At 36.9% G+C, this 20,482-nt stretch overlaps 1 protein-coding gene across 2 annotated transcripts in view; it reads left to right on the forward strand.

Annotated features, from left to right (window-relative positions):
- The first annotated feature begins 824 nt into the window (after nt 1-824).
- Nucleotides 825-20,482, forward strand: part of GOLPH3L (golgi phosphoprotein 3 like) — a 37,163-nt gene continuing 17,505 nt past the window's right edge. Inside the window, exons 1-2 of one of the 2 annotated variants that reach the window (XM_060622591.3) lie at nt 825-938; nt 2,944-3,138. In XM_060622591.3, the coding sequence (XP_060478574.1) occupies nt 2,956-3,138 (183 nt within the window). In that variant the 5' untranslated portion in view covers nt 825-938; nt 2,944-2,955. Of the gene's footprint in view, nt 939-1,400; nt 1,529-2,943; nt 3,139-20,482 lie in introns of those variants that run through there. The other variant, XM_078451461.2, reaches the window with a different exon arrangement.

The raw sequence follows: 20,482 nt of genomic DNA on the forward strand, positions 1-20,482 counted from the left end.
TTGCAAGAGTCGAGCACACTTCCCAGAATCTTTAAGTGGTCGTATGAAAGATACTGTGCTTTTAGTGAGAAACCTGGGACGTGGCTTCAGCTTTGACTGTTTCCTTTGCCTTAGAAAAGGAAGACTTAAAACTTGGTCTGTTTGCTTCTTGCAGTTTTCAGCAGCCATATTATAAAACATACATTACCCATGGGTTTGCCAGTAACAAGCGCTGATAGAGAAGGTAGGGGTGTATGCTATGGTAGAAATGTACCTATTCCTGTTTAATGTAAACCACATAAACGTACACAAACTGACCCAGATCAGGTTTTTCTGGAACAGGAAAGTTAGGGACAAGCTAATTGTCGAAAACAACCAATTTTAAAATGTTTATTTATTCTTAGCTTTTTTGGATCCCAACACATCTCACCGAATTGTCCTAGAATACACTGCTACAGTTAACACACCTGCTACAGAGGTTGACCAACAAAAACCTTTGTTGATTGGCAGCTGGTGCTAGCTCACTGAACGCTTTGATTGGACGATTTAATGGGGGTGGGGATCTCAGCTCCCTTTCCTCTCTTCTACCAAGGTTACTTCATTGGATTGACCAGCTGTCAGGTTGACCCAAACCTGCCTCCTTTTGGTGGTGTTTGTCGGGATCGCAACACAATAGCCCGAGGAGAGCCTCCCCTCGTAAGCTCCGATTGGCTGGGCTCAACCTTGGCGGTTTCTGATTGGTCCAATGAAGAAACACCAAGGTAGGTTGCCTAGCGATCCTGAGGAAGCTGATGTGTTATTCCTTCTCTGCATCGAAGGATCAGGAAGTTTGTGCTCTCTGCGTGGCTGAGAAGTTTTTCTACCTACTAGGACGGGGGGGAACAGGAGGAACAGGTGTCCCCCTAAAACAGAGCGCAAGCTGCAACCTGCGTCGGGCCGTAACCCAGGAGTAACGTCAGGTAAGCAACGGAGGATATACATTTCCTAACGTCCAAAAACAGCCTCCAGATTTTTTATTTTCTGAGGAGAGGGAGGTTCTTATTTAGTTAGTTTTTGGCCATTTTTTTTTTTTTCAAATAGTGTTTTTAACTTGTAAATGTCGAGGGGGTGTTAGTTCCTCAAAATTCCCGTTAATTTTTTTTTTTTTTTCTCTGAAGACCTAAAGTTTTTTTGGATTGGGTTAGGAAATAAACCCTATTCACAGTGCCAAATAAAGCTAATGCCTGTAAGCATTTATTTTATGTTTTATTTTTTCCTCCTCCACTCTTCTTCCCGCCTCCCACCAAGAATTATATTTGAAATATAGCCTTGTATAAACAATCTCTTGTAAGTCACTTCACTTGTATTTCTCTTAAAAATGTTCACATGCATTTCTGAGTATTCATTTTAATCAGTATATATTTATTGAGCAGTTACAACGTTAAAGACATTGTGCTAGTTGCTATGGAGACTATAAAAACCCAAGAAGACAATATCCCTGCCCTCAAGAAGTTTACAGTTGAGAGACAGCCATACCAAAAGAAAGACTATAATAAATACTTTAAAGGATGTAAGTATAAATAAAGTTCTGTGAAAGTACAGCTGAGAGAGAGACCAATTCTGGCCATGGGACATACATGGGTAATGGAGAAGGAGATTCACTTAAGGCTTTACCTGGGTCCTCAATAGACCTTTGAAGAATGGGTAGGTAATAGAGAGGAAGGGAAAAAGGAGAGAACACCAACATGTACAAAGGAGGAGAAGTAGCAGCATGGGACATGTTTGAGAAATGGTTTGTTAACAGTACATAATTGAGAGTAATGTAATGGGAAATATTGCTAGAAGGTAGGATGGGATCCAGTCACAGAGGCTCTTGAATGCATTCTTTTGGTCTTAAAAAAGATATTCTTATGATCTCACGGTCTGTGAGTTCAAGCCCCTTGTTGGGCTCTGTGCTGACAGCTCAGAGCCTGGAGCCTGTTTCAGATTCTGTCTCCCTCTCTCTCTGCCCCTCCCCTGTTCACGCTCTGTCTCTCTCTGTCTCAAAAACAAATAAACGTTAAAAAAAATTAAAAAAAATAAATAAATAAAAATAAATGATTTCTGATGAAAAATATTTATTGTATATCATCTTAAAAATTGATGTTTAGATTTATTTAAAATAAAGTACGCTAATTTTAAACTTTATCACAGATGATTTATTGCACTTTCTCTTGAGTGTAGATTTTTAAAACATCTGTGGTATATGGTATAAAAGTGCTTTGTTTTTTTGTTTTTTTGTTTTTTGTAATTGACAAAGAATTTGTTAATCTTTTAATATTCTCTTGCTGGTACTTTTTGTTGGCAGCTGTTTGTGTATTTGCAAGATGGCTAGCTAGGGATAGAGATGAAAGTTTTCTGGCTATATAGAATTACTACAAGTGATCTTCTAAGTATTATTCTGTAGCAGTGATTTCCAAAGGGAGTTCATGAAGTGAGTTATTAAGTTATGGGAAGACAATATGAGAATATATGTTTATATTTAGTTTTTCTTATTTTAAAATTTTCTCTTTTGTGTATTATAATGTGCCATTGAATGCTTATACAAATTATATATAAATTATTATATGCCTTTTGGACCTGGATGCTCCACAATGTTTATGCTGTCCCATAATATTTAACTTGGGGAGGATCCATTTTGTGAAAGGAATTACCATGATGGATATATACTCCTGGGTTATAGACTATGCACGTAAAATTGGCAGACTTAAAAGATAATCATTTCTACCAGTCTTTAAAATCACTGATTTTATTTTTCTGTCAGTGCCTTCTGTGTACTTTGGGAAAGATATGTTAACCTAGTTTTTCTGGTCATTATTCCTTTATTTAAGTTTGTATATATTTCATATTTCTATACATTTGTAGTATGTTAATATGTATGTTTTTGTTTACATAAGCATGCATACAGATATTTTTTTGTCACCGCCCCCCCCCCCCCCCCTTCAGAAACAGGTGAGAATGACCACTTTAACTCACCGGGCCCGTCGCACTGAAGTAGGCAAGAACTCTGAAAAGAAGGTGGAAAGTGAGGAAGACACTAATCAAGACAAGAGTCCAGACAATGAGGACTCTGGTGACTCTAAGGATATTCGCCTCACCCTTATGGAAGAAGTATTGCTCCTGGGACTAAAAGATAAAGAGGTAATGCAGTTGGGTTTGGTAGCCCGTCTCAAAGACTCCTGAATGTCAGAATGTTTTTAGGAAGTAACCTGACAGAATATTTTCATGAATGCTCAGTTGGCCTTGGAATTGTGCTCTAGCTATCTGAGGGATGGGGGAGTTTGGGGAGGATGAAATCCAGAAGTATAATTACTTGAAATGTAATTTAATTACAAAATTACTCCAAAATTCTGGAAGAGACAAGAGAGAATATAACACAGTGTAAAATTTTGGTACTTGTAGTTCCCCAGCCAGATTGAAGGTGAAATAACTTCCTATTACACTAAGCAGGCCCACACAATGAAGTTGTCTTGAGCTGTGGAGAGGAAAATCTTTTAAACGACAAGGAACATGTATGATTAGCTGTTTTACAAAAATAAACAGTGGGTAGGTTTCTTACAATACAGTAGAAATAATTTTTTAATTCTATTTTCTGGATCTTTAGAAGTTAAATATCAATAACTGATAAGAAATATTTTAATTTAGAAAATGTTTTTAAATTAATTGCAGTTTTCCCTTATTAATAGAACATTTTGTAATAGAATTACTCTTGAGATAACAAGTCTTGTGGTACATATTTGTGGTATATATGTGTTGGCTTTCCTACTAGTACTATACATCATCTTTCATTTATAATTTAACTTTTTTTTTTAATGTTTATTTTTGAGAGAAAGAAAGAGAGCATGTGAGCGAGGAAAGGGCAGAGGGAGAGGGAGACACAGAATCTGAAGGAGGCTCCAGGCTTTGGAGCCCAGTGCAGGGCTTGAACTCGTGAACTGTGAGATCATGACCTGAGCTGAAGTCGGGTGCTTAACCGACTGAGCCACCCACGTGCCTCTGTAATTTAACTTTTTATTGTGTTTCACTTTCTTCTTTAATGAAGAGGTTATGAAGAAATATAAATGTAATATTTTAAACAGTCTACTTCCTTTCCAAGAAAGTCTTTAGTAAATACAATAATAATAAAGGCACATTTATTATTGGCCTCTGTTTGGAAACTTAGCAAGTTAAAGTGTTACTTTACATTAAAAAATACTAAAGTTGGGGGCACCTGGGTGGCTCAGTCGGTTAAGCATCTGACTTCGGCTCAGGTCATGATCTCACAGTCCATGATTCGAGCCCCGCATCAGGCTCCGTGCTGACAGCTCAGAGCCTGGAGCCTGCTCCGGATTCTGTGTCTCCCTCTCTCTCTGCCCTCCCCAGCTCATGTTCTGTCTCTCTCTGTCTCAAAAATAAATAAAAACATTAAAAAAGGATTTTTTTTTAAATACTAAAGTTGGGCGTGCCTGGGTGGCTCAGTTGGTTAAGGGTCTGCCTTTGGCTCAGGTTATGATCTCACAGTTCATGAGTTCAAGCCCCACATCAGGTTCTCTATTGTCAGCACAGAGCCTGCTTCAGATCCTCTGTCTTCCTCTCTCTCTGCCCCTGCCCCGCTCACTCTCTCTCTCTCTCTCTCTCTCAAAAATAAATAAGCTTAAAAAAATACGAAATTTTGCTCTGATAATTGTCCTTAGCTAGTAATGAATTGGCTACATACATCTAATAACACGTGTTCTTTTCTGCACCAATTCCTCAATTTAGGATTACCTTTGTTTCTTTTTTCTTTTTTTTAAAGTTTTTATTTATTTTGAGAGAAAGTGTGTGAGCGGGGGAGGAAAAGAGAGAGGAAGAGAGAGAGAATACCAAGCAGGCTGTGCAGTGTGGGGCTCAAATCCACAAACCATAAGATCATGACATGAGCCAAAGTCAGACCCTTAACTATCCAAGCCACCCAGTTGCCCCCATTTTATTTTCTTTACCACTTTTCCTTTCACAATTTTTTGTCATGTCAGATTACCAACTTGAACAAAATTTATAAGACTTGTTATAGCTTGTGTATTGGTAAAACTAATATTAAAGACATCATATATGTACTTGACCAAGACATGGAAAAATCAGAAAATCTTGCCCATAAGTATATTTTCCTGTTTGCTGAGAAAGTTTATGAAGCTCTAGTTTTATAAAAATCAAACAAATGAAAACACAAAATTGACTCTCCAAGAGAACATGAGAGTAGGTCTGAAGATTAGGTGGTATAAATATTGTTTTGAGATGTTTACACAGTGCCTAGGAAACCTTCACTGACTGTAGAAGAGCATTTTAGAACTAAACATCTATTTGGTTATTTTACTTTTGAATAGGAATGATTAATTTCCTGCTGACCTTAGATAGTAGAATTTTTGTTTCTGTTTTGTAGAGAATCTAACTTTGGACTTCTCTTTGTGTGTTTTTAAATGTATAATAGTTAATATAAATTTAAGGAAATAGAGTAAAAAATAAAGGAACTCTGGCAAGATACCATTCAAAGATGAGCATGTAACAATTAACCTTTTGAATTGTTCTCATTTCATTTTGAAAATAGTTGACAAAATATGTTTTTACCTTTCAGTTGGCTTAGGAAGAACAAGAAATGACAAATCCTTAGGTGTAAATAAATAGGAGAGGTCAAACCTTCTGATTTATTAAAGTAGTAGTGTTGTTCCAAAATTCCAGTTATATAACTATCTCTAAAATTATTAGTTGATTTCCAGCACTAATTATTTTCTTCTCAACTCCTAAACTACTCATAGATTTATTTAATCATTATTTAGCATGATTGGGGGTACCCATTATGTGCTTAACATTGTACAAATACTAAGGTAAATATAAAATAGTATAATATATGGTCCCTGGCTTCAAGAAACTTGAATTCCAGCAGGGGAGACAAGACATTGATACCTTGTAAAACTAACACAAAGGCACCTGGGTGGCACAGTCAGTAGAGCATAGGATTCTGGAGCTTGGAGTTGTGAGTTCAAGCCCCACGTTGGATGTGGAGATTACTAAAAAATAAAAATAAAATAAAAGCTAAGTAATCCAAAGGTCCATCCACTGCAGAATAGATAAAAATGAATTGTCCATTTATTTAAATGAACATAAATATCTTTTCTATACAGAATTAAAATGAACATTGTTATAAAACATGTATGATTCTCATGTAATGTTCAGTACTGGAAGCCAGACACAAAAGACATACTGTGTGATTTCATGTATATAAAATTTTTAAAAAACTAAACTATAGTGTTTGGGTTTGTGTATTTAGGTGATTAAAACTGTAAAGAAAAGCACAAAAGGGATTACCATAGTTGTGAGCATAGTGCCTACCTTTCTTTAGGAAGTGTGGGAAGTGGGGGGGTAGGTATTAGTGGTTAGAAAAGAACACGAGCTTTCTGGGTACTAACAGTTTCCTGTTTCTGTACTTGCAGAAAGTTTCATGGATTTTTCACTTAGAGATAAGTCATTGAGCTTTTTTCACTTTTGTTTCATGCACTCTTCTGTGTGTGTCTTATATTTCACAATTCAAAAGATTTTTAGAGAAGTAAACAAGAGTAAAAATCCCAAGTTTTCCATGTTAGAATGGTAAAAAAGCCAAGAGAGTTGGAAGGAAGAGAGATCATCATGGGGGAAGAATAGGAGGTAGTAAAACAAGCTGGACCTTTAAGAAAGGTAGGACTAATGTAACTGGAGTGAAGGAAACATATTCTGGATAAGGGAACCTGCAAGTATGAGCTTGATAAGTTTGGGAGATAAGTAACCACTATGACTGAAGTAGGTGGCATTCTTGGAGAACAAGGAGAGTCAAAATTGGCAAATTAGATTCAGACTATAGAGTGTGGCAGATTTTTGAATGCCAGGTAGAGACTTTTAGACTCTTTATTTATTTTTATTTTAATTCCAGTGTCATTACATACAGTTTTATACTTAGGAGTATAATATAGTGATTCAACAATTCTGTGCATTACTCAGTGCTCATCACGATAAGTGTACTGTTTATCCCTTTGACCTAATTTCACCCATCTCCCCAGCTACCTCGCCTCTGGTAACCATCAGTTCGTTCTCTACAGTTATAGATTCTTTCCTTTAAGTAATGCGATCAGCCGAATGAAAAGAGTAAAGCCCATTTCATTTTTGTGTACAAATTAATGACTTAGTGATATTTTTACTCTATGTTCTTTGTGAGTATATGTTTTGATATGTATATAATTTCTTGTTTTTGCATGGCTTTAGGTTTGTGGCCATGCAAACCTAGGTTTGTTGTAAAAAAACAAACAAACAAACAAAAAAAACCACCTTCTAAGTGTTAAACTTTGTATTCCAAAGTCCCAAAGTTAAATTTTGCTGAAGATTTCCATAGGATTCTTTGTTTATAACCCAATACTCTGCAGGGACAATAGTCCCTACTTTTGAGATCATTTATAGTCTAGTGGGATGAGAGTGGCTGGAGAGGCTGGAAGGGGGATAGGGAAAGTCAGCAGACCATTGCAGTACATGTGATATATGTGTGACTGTGTTGTGGGGACTGAGGGAACAAAGAGGAAAGAAACCCAACCCAAGTGGGTGGTAGAGAGTGCTAGTGGGATAGGGGAGGAAAGAGATACTGGGAAAGACTTCTGGGAGGTGATAACTCTTAACCTGAATTCTGAAGATGAGCAAGAGTTAGTTTGTGAAGAGAAACAAGTTCTAGGGGGAAAAAAATCAGCTGAATGCTTGTGATAGTTTCAGTGATTTGCAACTGGAATCACAACAGATATTTAAAAACATCTCATCTCCTTTAAATGAACTCAGTTGTTTTGAAAGTCAACTACCAAAACTTAGCTGGGCATTCAGTTCTGTATTTTATTGTTTAACCTTTCTAAAATTGTGAAATACAGCGTATCTAGAAAAATATATAAAACACATATCGTGGGGTCATCCTCTTGTACCCTTCCCTGATCACATGCTACTGCACTTCCTGCTACTCTGAACATGTATATATATCCTTAAACAATGTATTTTAGTTTTGCATGTTTTTAAACTGTATGTTATTCGATTACGCTGTTACGTATCTATCGATTATACTGTTACATATTCTTTTGCTCAATATGATGTTTGAGATTCATCCCATGTTGTTGCATATCATTTAATTTAATTCAGTTCATTGGAATATAGTATTTCAGTTATATCAGTATACCACTATTCATTCATTCTCGTGGTTAACAGACATTCAGGAGTCCATTATAGACAGTGCTGATAAGAATATTCTTGTATTTATCAGTTATGTTCTTTCAAACAATGCCACTATTCATATATATAGAAAAATTATAAATCAGGGGTATCTGGGTGGTTCAGTCAGTTAAGCGTATGACTCTTGATTTTGGCTCAGGTCATGACCTCACTCACAGTTCGTGAATTCAAGCCCAGTGTGAGGCTCTGCGCTGACAGATTTTTAAATTAAAAAAAAAAAAAAAAGATTCTCTCTCTCTTTTCCTCTGCTCCCTCCCCCACTCTCACTCTTTCTCTCTCTCTAAAGAAAAAAAAGGAAAGGAAAAGTTGCTGGGTCCTAAAATATTTTATTAAAATCAAAAGTTTAAAAGTCTCATTTAGGTCACTGCCTGGTCTTTTAGTTTCCTGATTGCACAAAATGAACAATAAATCCCTTGTCAGTAGTTTTTGCCATTGTAAATAGAGCAAGTGTATCAGAAAGACTTGTTTGTCAGGTTTTGTGGTTTTTTATTAACATAGGCTGTTAAAAAAAAAAAAAAGAACCGTTTTGTTTTTTTTATTATATCCATTCATATAACCCCCCAAATTTACTATTGGTACAAAAAGAAGAAAAATGGAAGATCAAAGTCCTATTTTAACAGTAGGAAATATAGTTTAAGCTATTTAATTGAGAGGCCTGCCTCTCCATATACCCCCAACTCCTAACTGCACACTGTTCTCTTTCAAAATATCTGGCATGGATATTAAGATAAAAACCACCTACTTATATTTGGACCTTTGGCTGTAGCCACTGAACCTATACATTTGATGTGAGCCAGTCCATGTCTTTGTGTCCTTTTTTTGTGTGTTTATACAACTTAAGAGTCTTCAAAACAATTTGCACTTTCTCATGCTTGATCCTGCAAGGCAAACATCATCTTATCTTTATGAAAGCAAAGTCAGATGGTTAATTGGCCAAGAAGTGATGGAATTTATGTTCAAACTGACTCCAAGGGGCGCCTGGGTGGCTCAGTCGGTTGAGCGTGCGGCTTCGGCTCAGGTCACGATCTCGTGGTCCGTGAGTTCGAGCCCCGCGTCGGGCTCTGTGCTGATGGCTCAGAGCCTGGAGCCTGTTTCGGATTCTTTGTCTCCCTCTCTCTCTGCCCCTCCCCTGTTCATGCTCTGTCTCTGTCTCAAAAATAAACGTTAAAAAAAAAAAAAATTAAAAAAAAAAAAAAACTGACTCCAAGTACAGTTTAAGAAGGGGCATGCTTGCAAAACACGTATCACATATTTTTCTGTATTTCTTGACGAACAAAGAAAATTGTTCAGGATTGTTAATGCTTAGTGGAAAACCAAATATTTCATCTCCTAAAATAGTTTTATATGGAGTTTATACCTCCTATAGAGATAAAAGATTATTATGTTCTGCAGTAATTTTTGGCACAAGTTATTTTTCTCAAGCTTTATCCCTGGTTTTCTTATTCCAATATGTAATACCCTAGCAAAGCCCACTGTGTTTTGTTTTGTTTTAGCAAAGCGCACTCTTGAAGACTTTGGGATCCCATAAAAATATTAAGTTGACATCAATAATGGCAGAATAAGAGAAAGTACCATTTAGCAATTCTCAATGATACAATTTTATCTTAGTTTCATCCTACTACCTCACATTTTAAGGAGGAAATATGGAAGTCCTACACATTTTTTCTCTTTTGTTTCTTCTGTCAAACAAGATACCCTGGTCATAAGAAACAATAAGTCCAGGGGTGTCTGGGTGACTCAGTCGGGTAAGCATCTGACTCTTGATTTCCACTTGGGTCATGATCTCACGGTTGGTGGGTTCGAGTCCCGCATCGGGCTATGTGCTGAGAGCCGGAGCATGCTCCGGATTCTTTCTCCCTCTCTCTCTGCCCCTCCCCTGTTCATGCTCTCTCTCTCTCCCCAAATAAATAAACTTAAAAAAAAAAAAGTAAACATATAAGAAACAATAAGTCCAATAAGAAGTTTCAATAATCCAATTTACAAAATGAAAAATGTTTAGAGGCAGTAAATGAGGGGTGCCTGAGTGGCTCAGTCAGTTAAGCATCTGACTCTTGATTTCGGCTCAGGTCATGATCTTAGAGTTCATGAATTCGAGCCCCACATCAGGGATTCTTGGGATTCTCTCTCCCTCTCTGCCCTTCCGCTCCTCCCGCACTTTCTCACTCTCAAAATAAATAAGCTTTAAAAGAGGCAATAAATGATATTTATTATAACCATATCTTCAGAAAGTCTAGTGTGTAAATAAATAGGCATTATATTTTTCTTCTCAGTTCACAATGACAGCCATAGATTAGATCCCATGTCATACATTTTTCTTATGGAAGGAAGAGGAGACTATTATACTAAAAAGATACAAATGAGTAGATAGGGTTCTTTTTCTTTAATTTTATTTTTTTAGGTTTATTTCTTTTTGAGAGTGCTCGCACGCGTGCACGAGCAGGGGAGGAGCAGAGAGAGAAGAGAAAGAGGATCCCCAAGCAAGCTCCACGCTATCAGTGTGGAGCCTGACTCGGGGCTTGGACTCCCGAACAGTGAGATCATGATCTGAGTTGAAATCAAGAGTCAGGACACTTGCGGGGGGTGGGGGGAGAAGAAAGAAAAAAAAAAGAGGACATCTTAACCAACTGTGCCGGCCAGGCACCCCTTTCTTTAACTTTAAAGCTAAGACCAAATGAATACACAAGCTTCTTTTAGATTTTTGTGCAGGAGTATGTTGTATTAAGTTTGCTAGGGCTGCCATAACAAAATACCACAGACTGGGTGGCTTAAACAACAGAATTTTTTTCCCCCATAGTTCTGGATGCTTGAAGTCCAAGATTTGGTTTCTCCTGAGGCCTCTTTACTTGGCTTACAGATGGCCGTCTTCTCACTATGTCCTTATATGGTTGTTCTTCTGTACATGCATCCCTAGTGTCTCTGTGTCCAAATTTCTTCTTCTTATAAAGACCAGTCAGATTGGAGTAGGGCCTCCTTAAAAGCTTTATTTACTTAATCACCTCTTTCAAGGCACTATCTCCAAATACAGTCACATTCTGAGGTACTGGGGATTAGGGTTTCAACATATGGATTCTGGGGAGACACAGTTAACCCCATAACAGTGATTTAGAAGAGTTGAGAGGAAGTGGGAAGGTTTTAGAGATAATTTTGTAATATTTACTTATATCCACCTGGAGTGCACTTCAACCTCAGGAAGTGTCATTAAAACTGTATAATGATGTGATGTTTCCTTCAGTTCAAGTCAGGCACCATTTATTGAGCACCTGCTCTGTCCAAGCTGCTGAATAAAGTAAGGAAACAGAAATAATTAAGATGTGTTTATCTTTCATCAAGAAGCATTTGAATCTGAAATGGGAGAAAAGATATGTATACAATAACTGTACTACTAGATACAGTATGTAAGTGCTGTAAGAAAGGTACAAAAAGTGCTATAAGAACATGGAAGAGAAAGACAAAAATAGTGGAAGAGGTGGAAATTCCTTGGAGGTTACTCGTTACTTTCTGTGTTTGCTCTCTCCTATTCACAGTTGTCCAGAAGGTTTAAGGTGGGAATGGCAAATAGAAAAAACTACTGAGGGGGCCTGGGTGGCTCAGTCAGTAGAGCTTCTGACTCTCGATCCCAGAGTTGTGAGTTCAAGCCCCACATTGGGAATGGAGCGTACTTAATAGACAGAGAGAGACTGAATAAAGTGTCTTCAGGTTTTCATGTGTTCATTGGTGGATTGTGCTCACCCTTCTTTATGGTATTATTGACTTCTTTTAAAAATCGGTCTAAGAGGGGGTGCCTGGGGGGCTCAGTCAGTTGAGCGTCCAACTTCAGACTTCAGCTGGGGTCATGATCTCACCTTTTGTGGGTTCAAGCCCCGCGTTGGGCTCTGTGCTGACAGCTCCGAGACTGGAGCCTGCTTCAGATTCTGTGTCTCCCTCTCTCTCTGCCCCCGCCACCCCACCCCGCTCACATTCTGTCTGCCTCTCTCTCAAAAATAAATAAAACATTAAAAAATTTTTTTTAATTTAAATAAATAAATATCGGTCTAAGATTAAAAAAAATCTTTATTATTTTAAAAGTAAAATATGTTTATACTAAGAAATTGAGATAAAAGTCTACATGAGAGAACTTAGTGATAGGGCTGTGAAATATGGGGATATATGCATTTGTCAAAACAAACCGAACATCTGTGCATCTCATTCTATATAAATTATACCTCAATTTTTTATAAAAACTTTAAAAAAATTTTTTTTAACATTCATCTGTTTTTGAGAGACAGAACGTGAGTGGGGGAGGGGCAGAGAGAGAGGGAGACACAGAATCAGAAGCAGGCTCCAGGCTCTGAGCTGTCAGCATGGAGCCTGATGTGGGACTCGAATTCACGAACCGTGAGATCATGACCTGAGCTGAAGTTGGATGCTTAACCGACTGAGCCACCCAGGTGCCCCTATAAAAAGTTTAAAGAAGAGAATAAAATTCACCCATAATCTCACCCCTGAAAAGTAATTGCTATTAAAATATTTATAGAAAAATCCTTATAGACTTTTCTAGGTACCTCTTAATAATCTTTCTTAGAAAGCAGTCTTGTAGGAGATACCTCTTATAATAAAGAAATGTTTGAAGTTCAATAATTCCTTCAGTTTCACTTCATTTTCTCTTTCTTATGTTAAATTTAAGTAAAATTATATTTATTACGTTTTACTTTTAAAATAGCACAAGTAGAATGATTTATTCCATTTTTTAAAAAAGTGATAAGTGTGATGTTACTTGAATTTACATAAAAGGGAAATTAAACTGAATCTTGATTTTGTTCATCACAAAATATTATTTACTAAAAGGCCCACTAAAGATAAAAAAAAAAAAAAGATCTTATGAAAAACATAAAGCTATGTATGTGTGGACCTTGTTTGGCTGTTGATTGAAACAAACCAGCTATATAAAAATATGTATTGGGGCGCCTGGGTGGCTCAGTTGGTTTAGCGCCTGACTTCAGCTCAGGTCATGACCTCGCAGTCTGTGAGTTCAAGCCCCGCATCGGGCTCTGTGCTGACAGCTCAGAGCCTGGAGCCTCCTTCAGATGCTGTGTCTCCCTCTCTCTCTGCCCCCACCCCTACACACACACACACACACACACACACACACACACACACACACTCATTCTCTCTCTCAAAAATAAACAGTAAAAAAATATGTATTAAACAATTGATGGAATTTGAAGGCTAACTGAATATTTGATAAAATTAAGGAATTCTTGTTAATTTTTAGGTATGATATTAGTATTACAGTTTTTTTTAAAAACCTGCATGTCTTGGGGAGAGTATGGTGATTTTTATAGATGATATGTTACAATGACTGGGATTTGTACTGAAATAATCTGGGGAGCAGGGACATGTATAGATGAGAGATGTGTATATATTGATAGCTGTTGAAGCTAGGTCATGGGTACATAGAGGTTCATAATCTCTCTCTTTGGTGTGTGTTTGAGAATGTTAAGCCAAAGATGTTAAAAAGAAAAAAACAAGACATTTTCTTAACCACATGATTCCATTTTACACCATATCCTATTGACTCCCTGTTATGAAAGGTGATGAGATTACAAACTGTGTGGCTCACAGTTTGTTCTACCTCTATTCCCCAGTATTTTGTGACAATTTATAATATATACATTCTGTCATTTCATAATTCATACAAAGCTGTTCTGTGAAGGATAGCCCCAAAATTGAAGTTGGGGAAGAAGCATATGGGGAAATTAGTGGTTATGAGAGAAGAAATGTGTATTGTGTGTTTAAAGAAAAATCTGGTTTTACATAAGCCCAAGAGATAATAAGATGATGAAATTTATGCATCATATTAATTTTTTAAGATTTTTTTTCTTTCCAATTTTTCTGAAATATATATACACTGCTTTTTAATCAGGGAGAAAAAGCTGTTTGAAAACACAAGGTGTATCTACATTTACCTAGTTTTGTTCTTCTGAGGTTTGAACATACTATACTTACCTTTAAGTGTTTTTAAATCTATTTTAAATTATTTGAGAGTTGTGTGTGGGGCACCTGGGTGGCTCAGTTGGTGAAGCATCTGACTTCGGCTCAGGTCATGATCTCACAGTTTGTGGGTTCCAGCCCCGCATCCGGCTCTGTGCTATCAGCTTAGAGCCTGGAGCCTACTTCAGATTTTGTGTCTCTCTCTCTCTCTCTCTCTCTCTCTCTCTCTCTCTGCCCCTCGCCTGCTCATGCTCTGTCTCTCTCTGTCTCAAAAATAAATAAAACATAAAAAAAATTTTTTTTAATTAAAAAAAAAAGAGTTGTGGGGGAATAGATTTAGGGCCACATACATGTTTTCAGATTTTTACTCCCCTTAACTATCTGTTTTCTTCTTTTCTCTTTGGATACCGTGTAGCAGTGAAAATTCCTTTTTCTCATAAATAACAGATTGTGGGAAAAGAAAATCATAGAGATTTCTGCTTTTGGTGCTACAATCACTTTTAAGTTTTTTAGAGTAAGAAATTAAGGATATTCGGGGCGCCTGGGTGGCTCAGTCGGTTGAGCGTCCGACTTTGGCTCAGATCATGATCTCACGGTTTGTGAGTTCAAGCCTCATGTCAGGCTCTGTGCTGACAGCTCAAAGCCTGGAGCCTGCTTCGGATTCTGTCTCATTCTCTCTCTGCCCCTCCCCTGCTTGTGCTCTGTCTCTCAAAAATAAATAAATGTTAAAAAAAATTAAACAAAAAAAGAAATGAAGGATATTTTTCTTGGCCAGAATGTGATTTAAACCTTATGAAGGAATATTCAGAGATGACCAGTTGCTTTCCTTTATTTTGAATTTCTCTTTCACTGACAAGGCATTATCATGTTTCCTTAATTTTCTGAACTTTTGACGATGGTTTTATTTTAAGGAAAAAAAAAACTTCAACTGAAGTTGAGAAAATTTATAACCTGATCATTATGACTAGCTTTGCATCTTTCACCCAACTTCCTTTTTTTTTTAATATGAAATTTATTGTCAAATTGGTTTCCATACAACACCCAGTGCTCATCCCAACAGGTGCCCTCCTCAATGCCCATCACCTACTTTCCCCTCCCTCCCACCCTCCTCACCCAACTCCCTGAATAAGCCTGAAAGGACATCATCTTCATGAAGCTGATCGAGAAATTTTGTTCATTTGTCTGGGTTAATAGTCCAGCCTCTCAGTAATGCTGAAGTCATGTGTTAAACCAGAATAACATCCAGGTCACAGTTCCTCGTTCCCCCTTATGATTAAGCAGAGTTAGGTTTTAATGCTTAATCTCTTTTATGAAATATTTCTATTGGCAGGGGCTCCTGGGGGTTCAGTTGGTTAAGCGTTCCATTCTTGATTTTGGCTAAGGTCCATGATTTCAGGGTTGTGGAATCGAGCCCCTACATTGGGCCTCCTTGCTGATAGCTTGGGGCCTGCTTTGGATTCTCTCTCTCCCTCTCTCTCTCTCTGTGCCTCTCCCCCATGATGTGAGTTCTCTCTCTCAAAATAAATATTAAAAAAAAAAAAAGGGAAGAAAGAAAAACAGCACATTAACTCTTTTTAAGGTAATTTTTTAAAGGAAAAAACTAGTTTTGCTTGTATAATTTTCATTTTTGATAATTCTTTTTTTTTTTCTGGTAATTCTTGACATCCCGATCCAGAGATTATTATACAGACACTGAGCATATAGAAAAGATTTCAGGAAAACATAGTAAGATTCCTTCTCTTATGGAAGGTTGAAGCAGTTTTAATGTTGAATCTTCAGATTTGGTGGAAAGGAAGATTTTTTTCTGATATTTTTCCTAATAAACATATTTGCTCAGTGTAGGTAACTTGGAAAAAATTACAAAACCATTTTTTAATGTTTATTGATTTATTTTTGAGAGAGATGGAGAGCATAAGCAGGGGAGGGGCAGAGGCAGAGAGAATCTGAATCAGGCTTCAGGCTCCGAGCTGTCAGTGCAGAGCCGGATATGGGGCTTGAACTTATAAACCGTAAGATCATGACCTGAGCCAAAGTTAGATGCTCAACTGACTGAGCCACCCAGATGCCCCACAAAACCATTTTTTAAGGCAGGCTCATTCTTTTAAAGTAAGGTATTTTGTGTAATTGTGATAATTTTGAATACACAATTATGTATTTGGCTGTTTTTGATTAAACTTTTCATAGGAATTTTGTAACATTTTAAAAAACTCCTTGTAAGCATAGTTTTTAATGATGCTTTAAGTTTCTTTGTTTTCTGTCCTTTTTTTACCCCAAGCAGACAACTTTAAAATCTTTAACCTTCGAGTTGTTTTAAGGTGTGTCTTTAAGGAAGTTTGGATAAAAAATACTAGACCAGGTGGAAAAGCATAAAATGTTGACTGTCTGAATTTATGGAAGCTCAATGCCCTACCTTTTATAAGAATAACATTATCAAAAATGTAAATATGTACAATCTTTGACCCCAAAATTTCCTATAGGCATTTATTCAACAGAAACACCAACAATGAATATTTCTTTATAGCATTTTTGTGTGTGTCTGTGATGACAAAAAACTGTAAGCAAATGTACACCAGTAAGGGCTTGGATAGATAAATTATAGTACATCTAAAGTGCACTGCTAGGTAGCCATTACAGTGAATGAGGTAAATCTATATTAATTCATGTGAGAAGATAGCCAAAATAATGGGTGAGTGAAAAAGTTGCCACTCAGTGTGATCTCATTTCTGTAAATAATACTAAGATAGAATAGGCATATAAAATCTAGAAAATATGCACTAGACTGTTAACCCCTCCAGATAAACTTCAATGTTGTAAATTACACGTTTCTTTCTTTCTTTCTTTCTTTCTTTCTTTCTTTTTTTTTTTTTTTTTTTTGTTTATTTATTTTTGAGACAGAGACAGAGCATGAGCAGGGAAGGGGCAGAGAGAGAGGGAGACACAGAATCTGAAGCAGGCTCCAGGCTCTGAGCTGTCAGCACAGAGCCTAATGTGTGATCTACGAACTGTAAGATAATGACCCAAGCGAAGTCAGATGCTTAACCGACTGAGCCACGCAGGCACCCCTGTAAATTACACATTTCTATAATGTGATCTCTTTTCCTGTCTTTTCTTTTCTTTTCTCTTATACGATCATTTATTATGTTTATAGATGTTATTATAGATGGTTTGAGAATTCACCAGTTCAGCTAGATAGATTTATTTGGGGGAATATGGACCTTAGATTTATAATTATTTTTTAAAACTCTGCGTATTTTTAAGCTTTTTTTCTATTATATATGACTCGATAAAAAGAAAGTTTAAAAAAACTCATTTGAGGAGTTTTACATTAGATCCTTGGATGGGAATGATATTCAGAAACATAGTGTCTACATCCTGCTGTTCATTGTTTCTTTATTTACAGTTCTCACTTACAGTTCTGATGACAATCTGGCATCACTGTTCCTGAAACAGAAGTTATATGGTCAGGAAGAAATGAGAAAACAAACAAATTAGTTTCCTCTAATTGCTTTAATACTGGCTAATGTGTTTGCACACCTGTTGAGATTTATAAAATCACCAAGATTATATAAAAGTTATGCTTAAGTAAATTATGTGTTCTAAAGCAAGTTGCAGTTTAACCTTAAATCCTTAAAAAAGCCTACTCCCTCCTTAAAGAGGAGTTATAAATTATGACTCTTTTGGAGTAGCCAGATGCAGGTAATAGATGGACTAACTCCAGCTTTGAATCTAAGATCAGGCCCTCAGGAAATGCGAGTCCGTCTAAGGGTGTTTATGGTTCAAACTGAGCTTTTGCCAGGTTAACATATTTACTTTCTTTTTTGTCTTGTTTTTTGTGTTCTGTTTTGTTTTGGGTTGTTTTTTGTTTTTGTTTAAGGTTAACATATTTACTTTCAATCCTAAATTTATGCTGTCAAGAAACATTTATTGAGAAATACTGTGTATCAGTCAGATACTCTCTCCTTAAGGAATTTATAGTCTACCGAGGACAATTGATTACAATGTGATAAAACAAATGATAAGGGAGAAGTATATATAGGCACACCCAGGTGGGGAACCTAACCTAGAGGGTGGAGTTGAAGGAAAGACATGGTTAGAGAAGGTACATGGAAGATGTGATTCCTGGAAGCCATCCTTAAGAACAAGGAGGAGTTGGGGGAAGAAGTATATTGGTTCTTCTGGACAGAGAGAACAATGTGTACAAAGGCTAGTAGGCAAAAATGATACATTAAGAGTACTTGAGATAGCTCTGGGGGCTCAGATAGTTCTGGGGGGGAGCTCAGATAGTTCTAGAGGGGGGCTCAGATAGCTCTGGGGGGCTCAGATAGTTCTGGCGGCTCAGATAGTTCTGGCTCTGTTGGAGGAGCATCCAACTCAGTCTCACGGTTGTGAGTTTGAGCCCCGTGTTGGGTGCAGAGATTACTAAAAAAGATAAACCAACTTAAAATAGTTCTGGAAAGTTAAGCCCTAGTGTTCAAGGAGAAGGGGTCAGAGAGAGACCAGTGAGCATTTTCTTAGCTTGAGTGCTATCCTAAGGAATTTGGACTGGAGGAGCATTTGAAATATTTTTAATCAAACTTAAAATCCCAGAGGTGATCAATAAACAGATGAGAAAACCAGATTGCCCTAGGACAAATTACCAAATCAGTCCTGACATCCAGGAATTGGGTAGTCAGGAATAAACTGCAGTGTTGAAATAAAACGGGGAAGCTAGGTTTAAATATGATCCCAGTTGGCGGCACCTAGCTGGCTCAGTCAGTGAAGCAAGTGACTTTTGATCTCAGGGTTGTGAGTTTGAACCCCACATTGGGTATAAAGATTACTTAAAAATAAGATCTTTTGGGGTGCCTGGGTGGCTCAGCGTCTGAGGCATCCTATTCTTGGTTTTGGCTCAGGTCATGATCTTACCATTTGTGAGTTTGAGCCCTGCCAATGTGTATCCTGCTTGGGATTCTCTCTCTCTTTGCCCCTCCTCTGCATGTCCTCTCTCTCAAAATAAATAAATAAGCTTTAAAAATATATATACAATAAAATCTTTTTTAAAAAATAAAATAAATGTGGTCCCAGTTGTGTGGCAGTCCTCCAGTCCCCCCCTCCCTATGCCTGATTCTCAGCAGAAGCAAATATAGCTCTTCCTCTCTGAAAGAAGACATCTTTAATTTAGGCCTCCAGGATCTCATAGATTCACACCAAAAAAAAATTGAATATGAGCCACTTCTTAATCAAATGTCAAATGTACAAAGAAGCAAATACCCACAAGAAAGAAACAGCAGAAATAGCAAATAATAGGTCATTCGTGGACCTCAGATATTAAAATGACCAGACAATATAAAATATCTATGACATTTTTAAAGAAATAAAAGAATCACAAAATGAATAACAAAAAGAACTGATCACAAGTGAGCAAGCAAATATGAAAAATAACTACATAGAACTTTTAGAAATCAAAGTTGAAATCAAAATCTCATGGTTACACATTAGATATAAATGGAGAGAGAAAATTGGAAGCCAGATATAAAATAACTCTTCAGAAAGCAGTTTAGAGACAAAGGAAATGGAAAATATGAAAGAGAGTTAAAGATATGGGGGTTAGAATAAGAAAGAATGATGTCCCACAAGGAAAAAATAAAACGGAGGAGAGTCAAATTTCTTAGAGATAAAAAGTGAGAAATTTTGAAAACTAAGAAATGGACCGGACCTATAGAAACAGGAAGCATATGCCAAACAGGATAAGGAAATTCACATAAAGTCATGTCATAGTCGAACTGCAAAACACCAAGGGAGAAGATCTTACAGAACCTGAGAAAAAAAGACAAGTCAATCACACCTACAAGAAACCACAATCAATGAGAATGATACATTTCTCACTGCAACAATGGAAGCTAGAAGAGGAAGACTTCATATGGTCAGTGTGATAAAACTATCAACCTAGAATTTTATGTCCGGAGAAACTATCTTTAAAAAAATAGTGGTGAAATAAAGACCTTTCAGATAAAATAGAGTTTGCTCCAACAGATTTTCACTTAAGGAAATTCTACTTTAGGAAGAAGGAAAATGGTACCAGAAAGGAGGTCTGAGATGCAAGAAGGAATGGTGAGCAAAGACATTGGTAAGCATCTGAGTAAATCAGACCTGTATAAAATAATGATGATGCCAATAATAATGTCTAACGTGAGGTGGTAAAAAAAAAAAGAAAAAGAAAAAGAAAAGAAAATATTGGTCAACTAGAAGAGTGGTTAAATATTGATTTGTTTTAAAAATATGGGGCACCTGGGTG

This window comes from Panthera onca, chromosome C1 (assembly GCF_046562875.1).
Source record: "Panthera onca isolate mPanOnc1 chromosome C1, mPanOnc1 haplotype 2, whole genome shotgun sequence".
Classification (NCBI taxonomy): Eukaryota; Metazoa; Chordata; class Mammalia; order Carnivora; family Felidae; genus Panthera; species Panthera onca.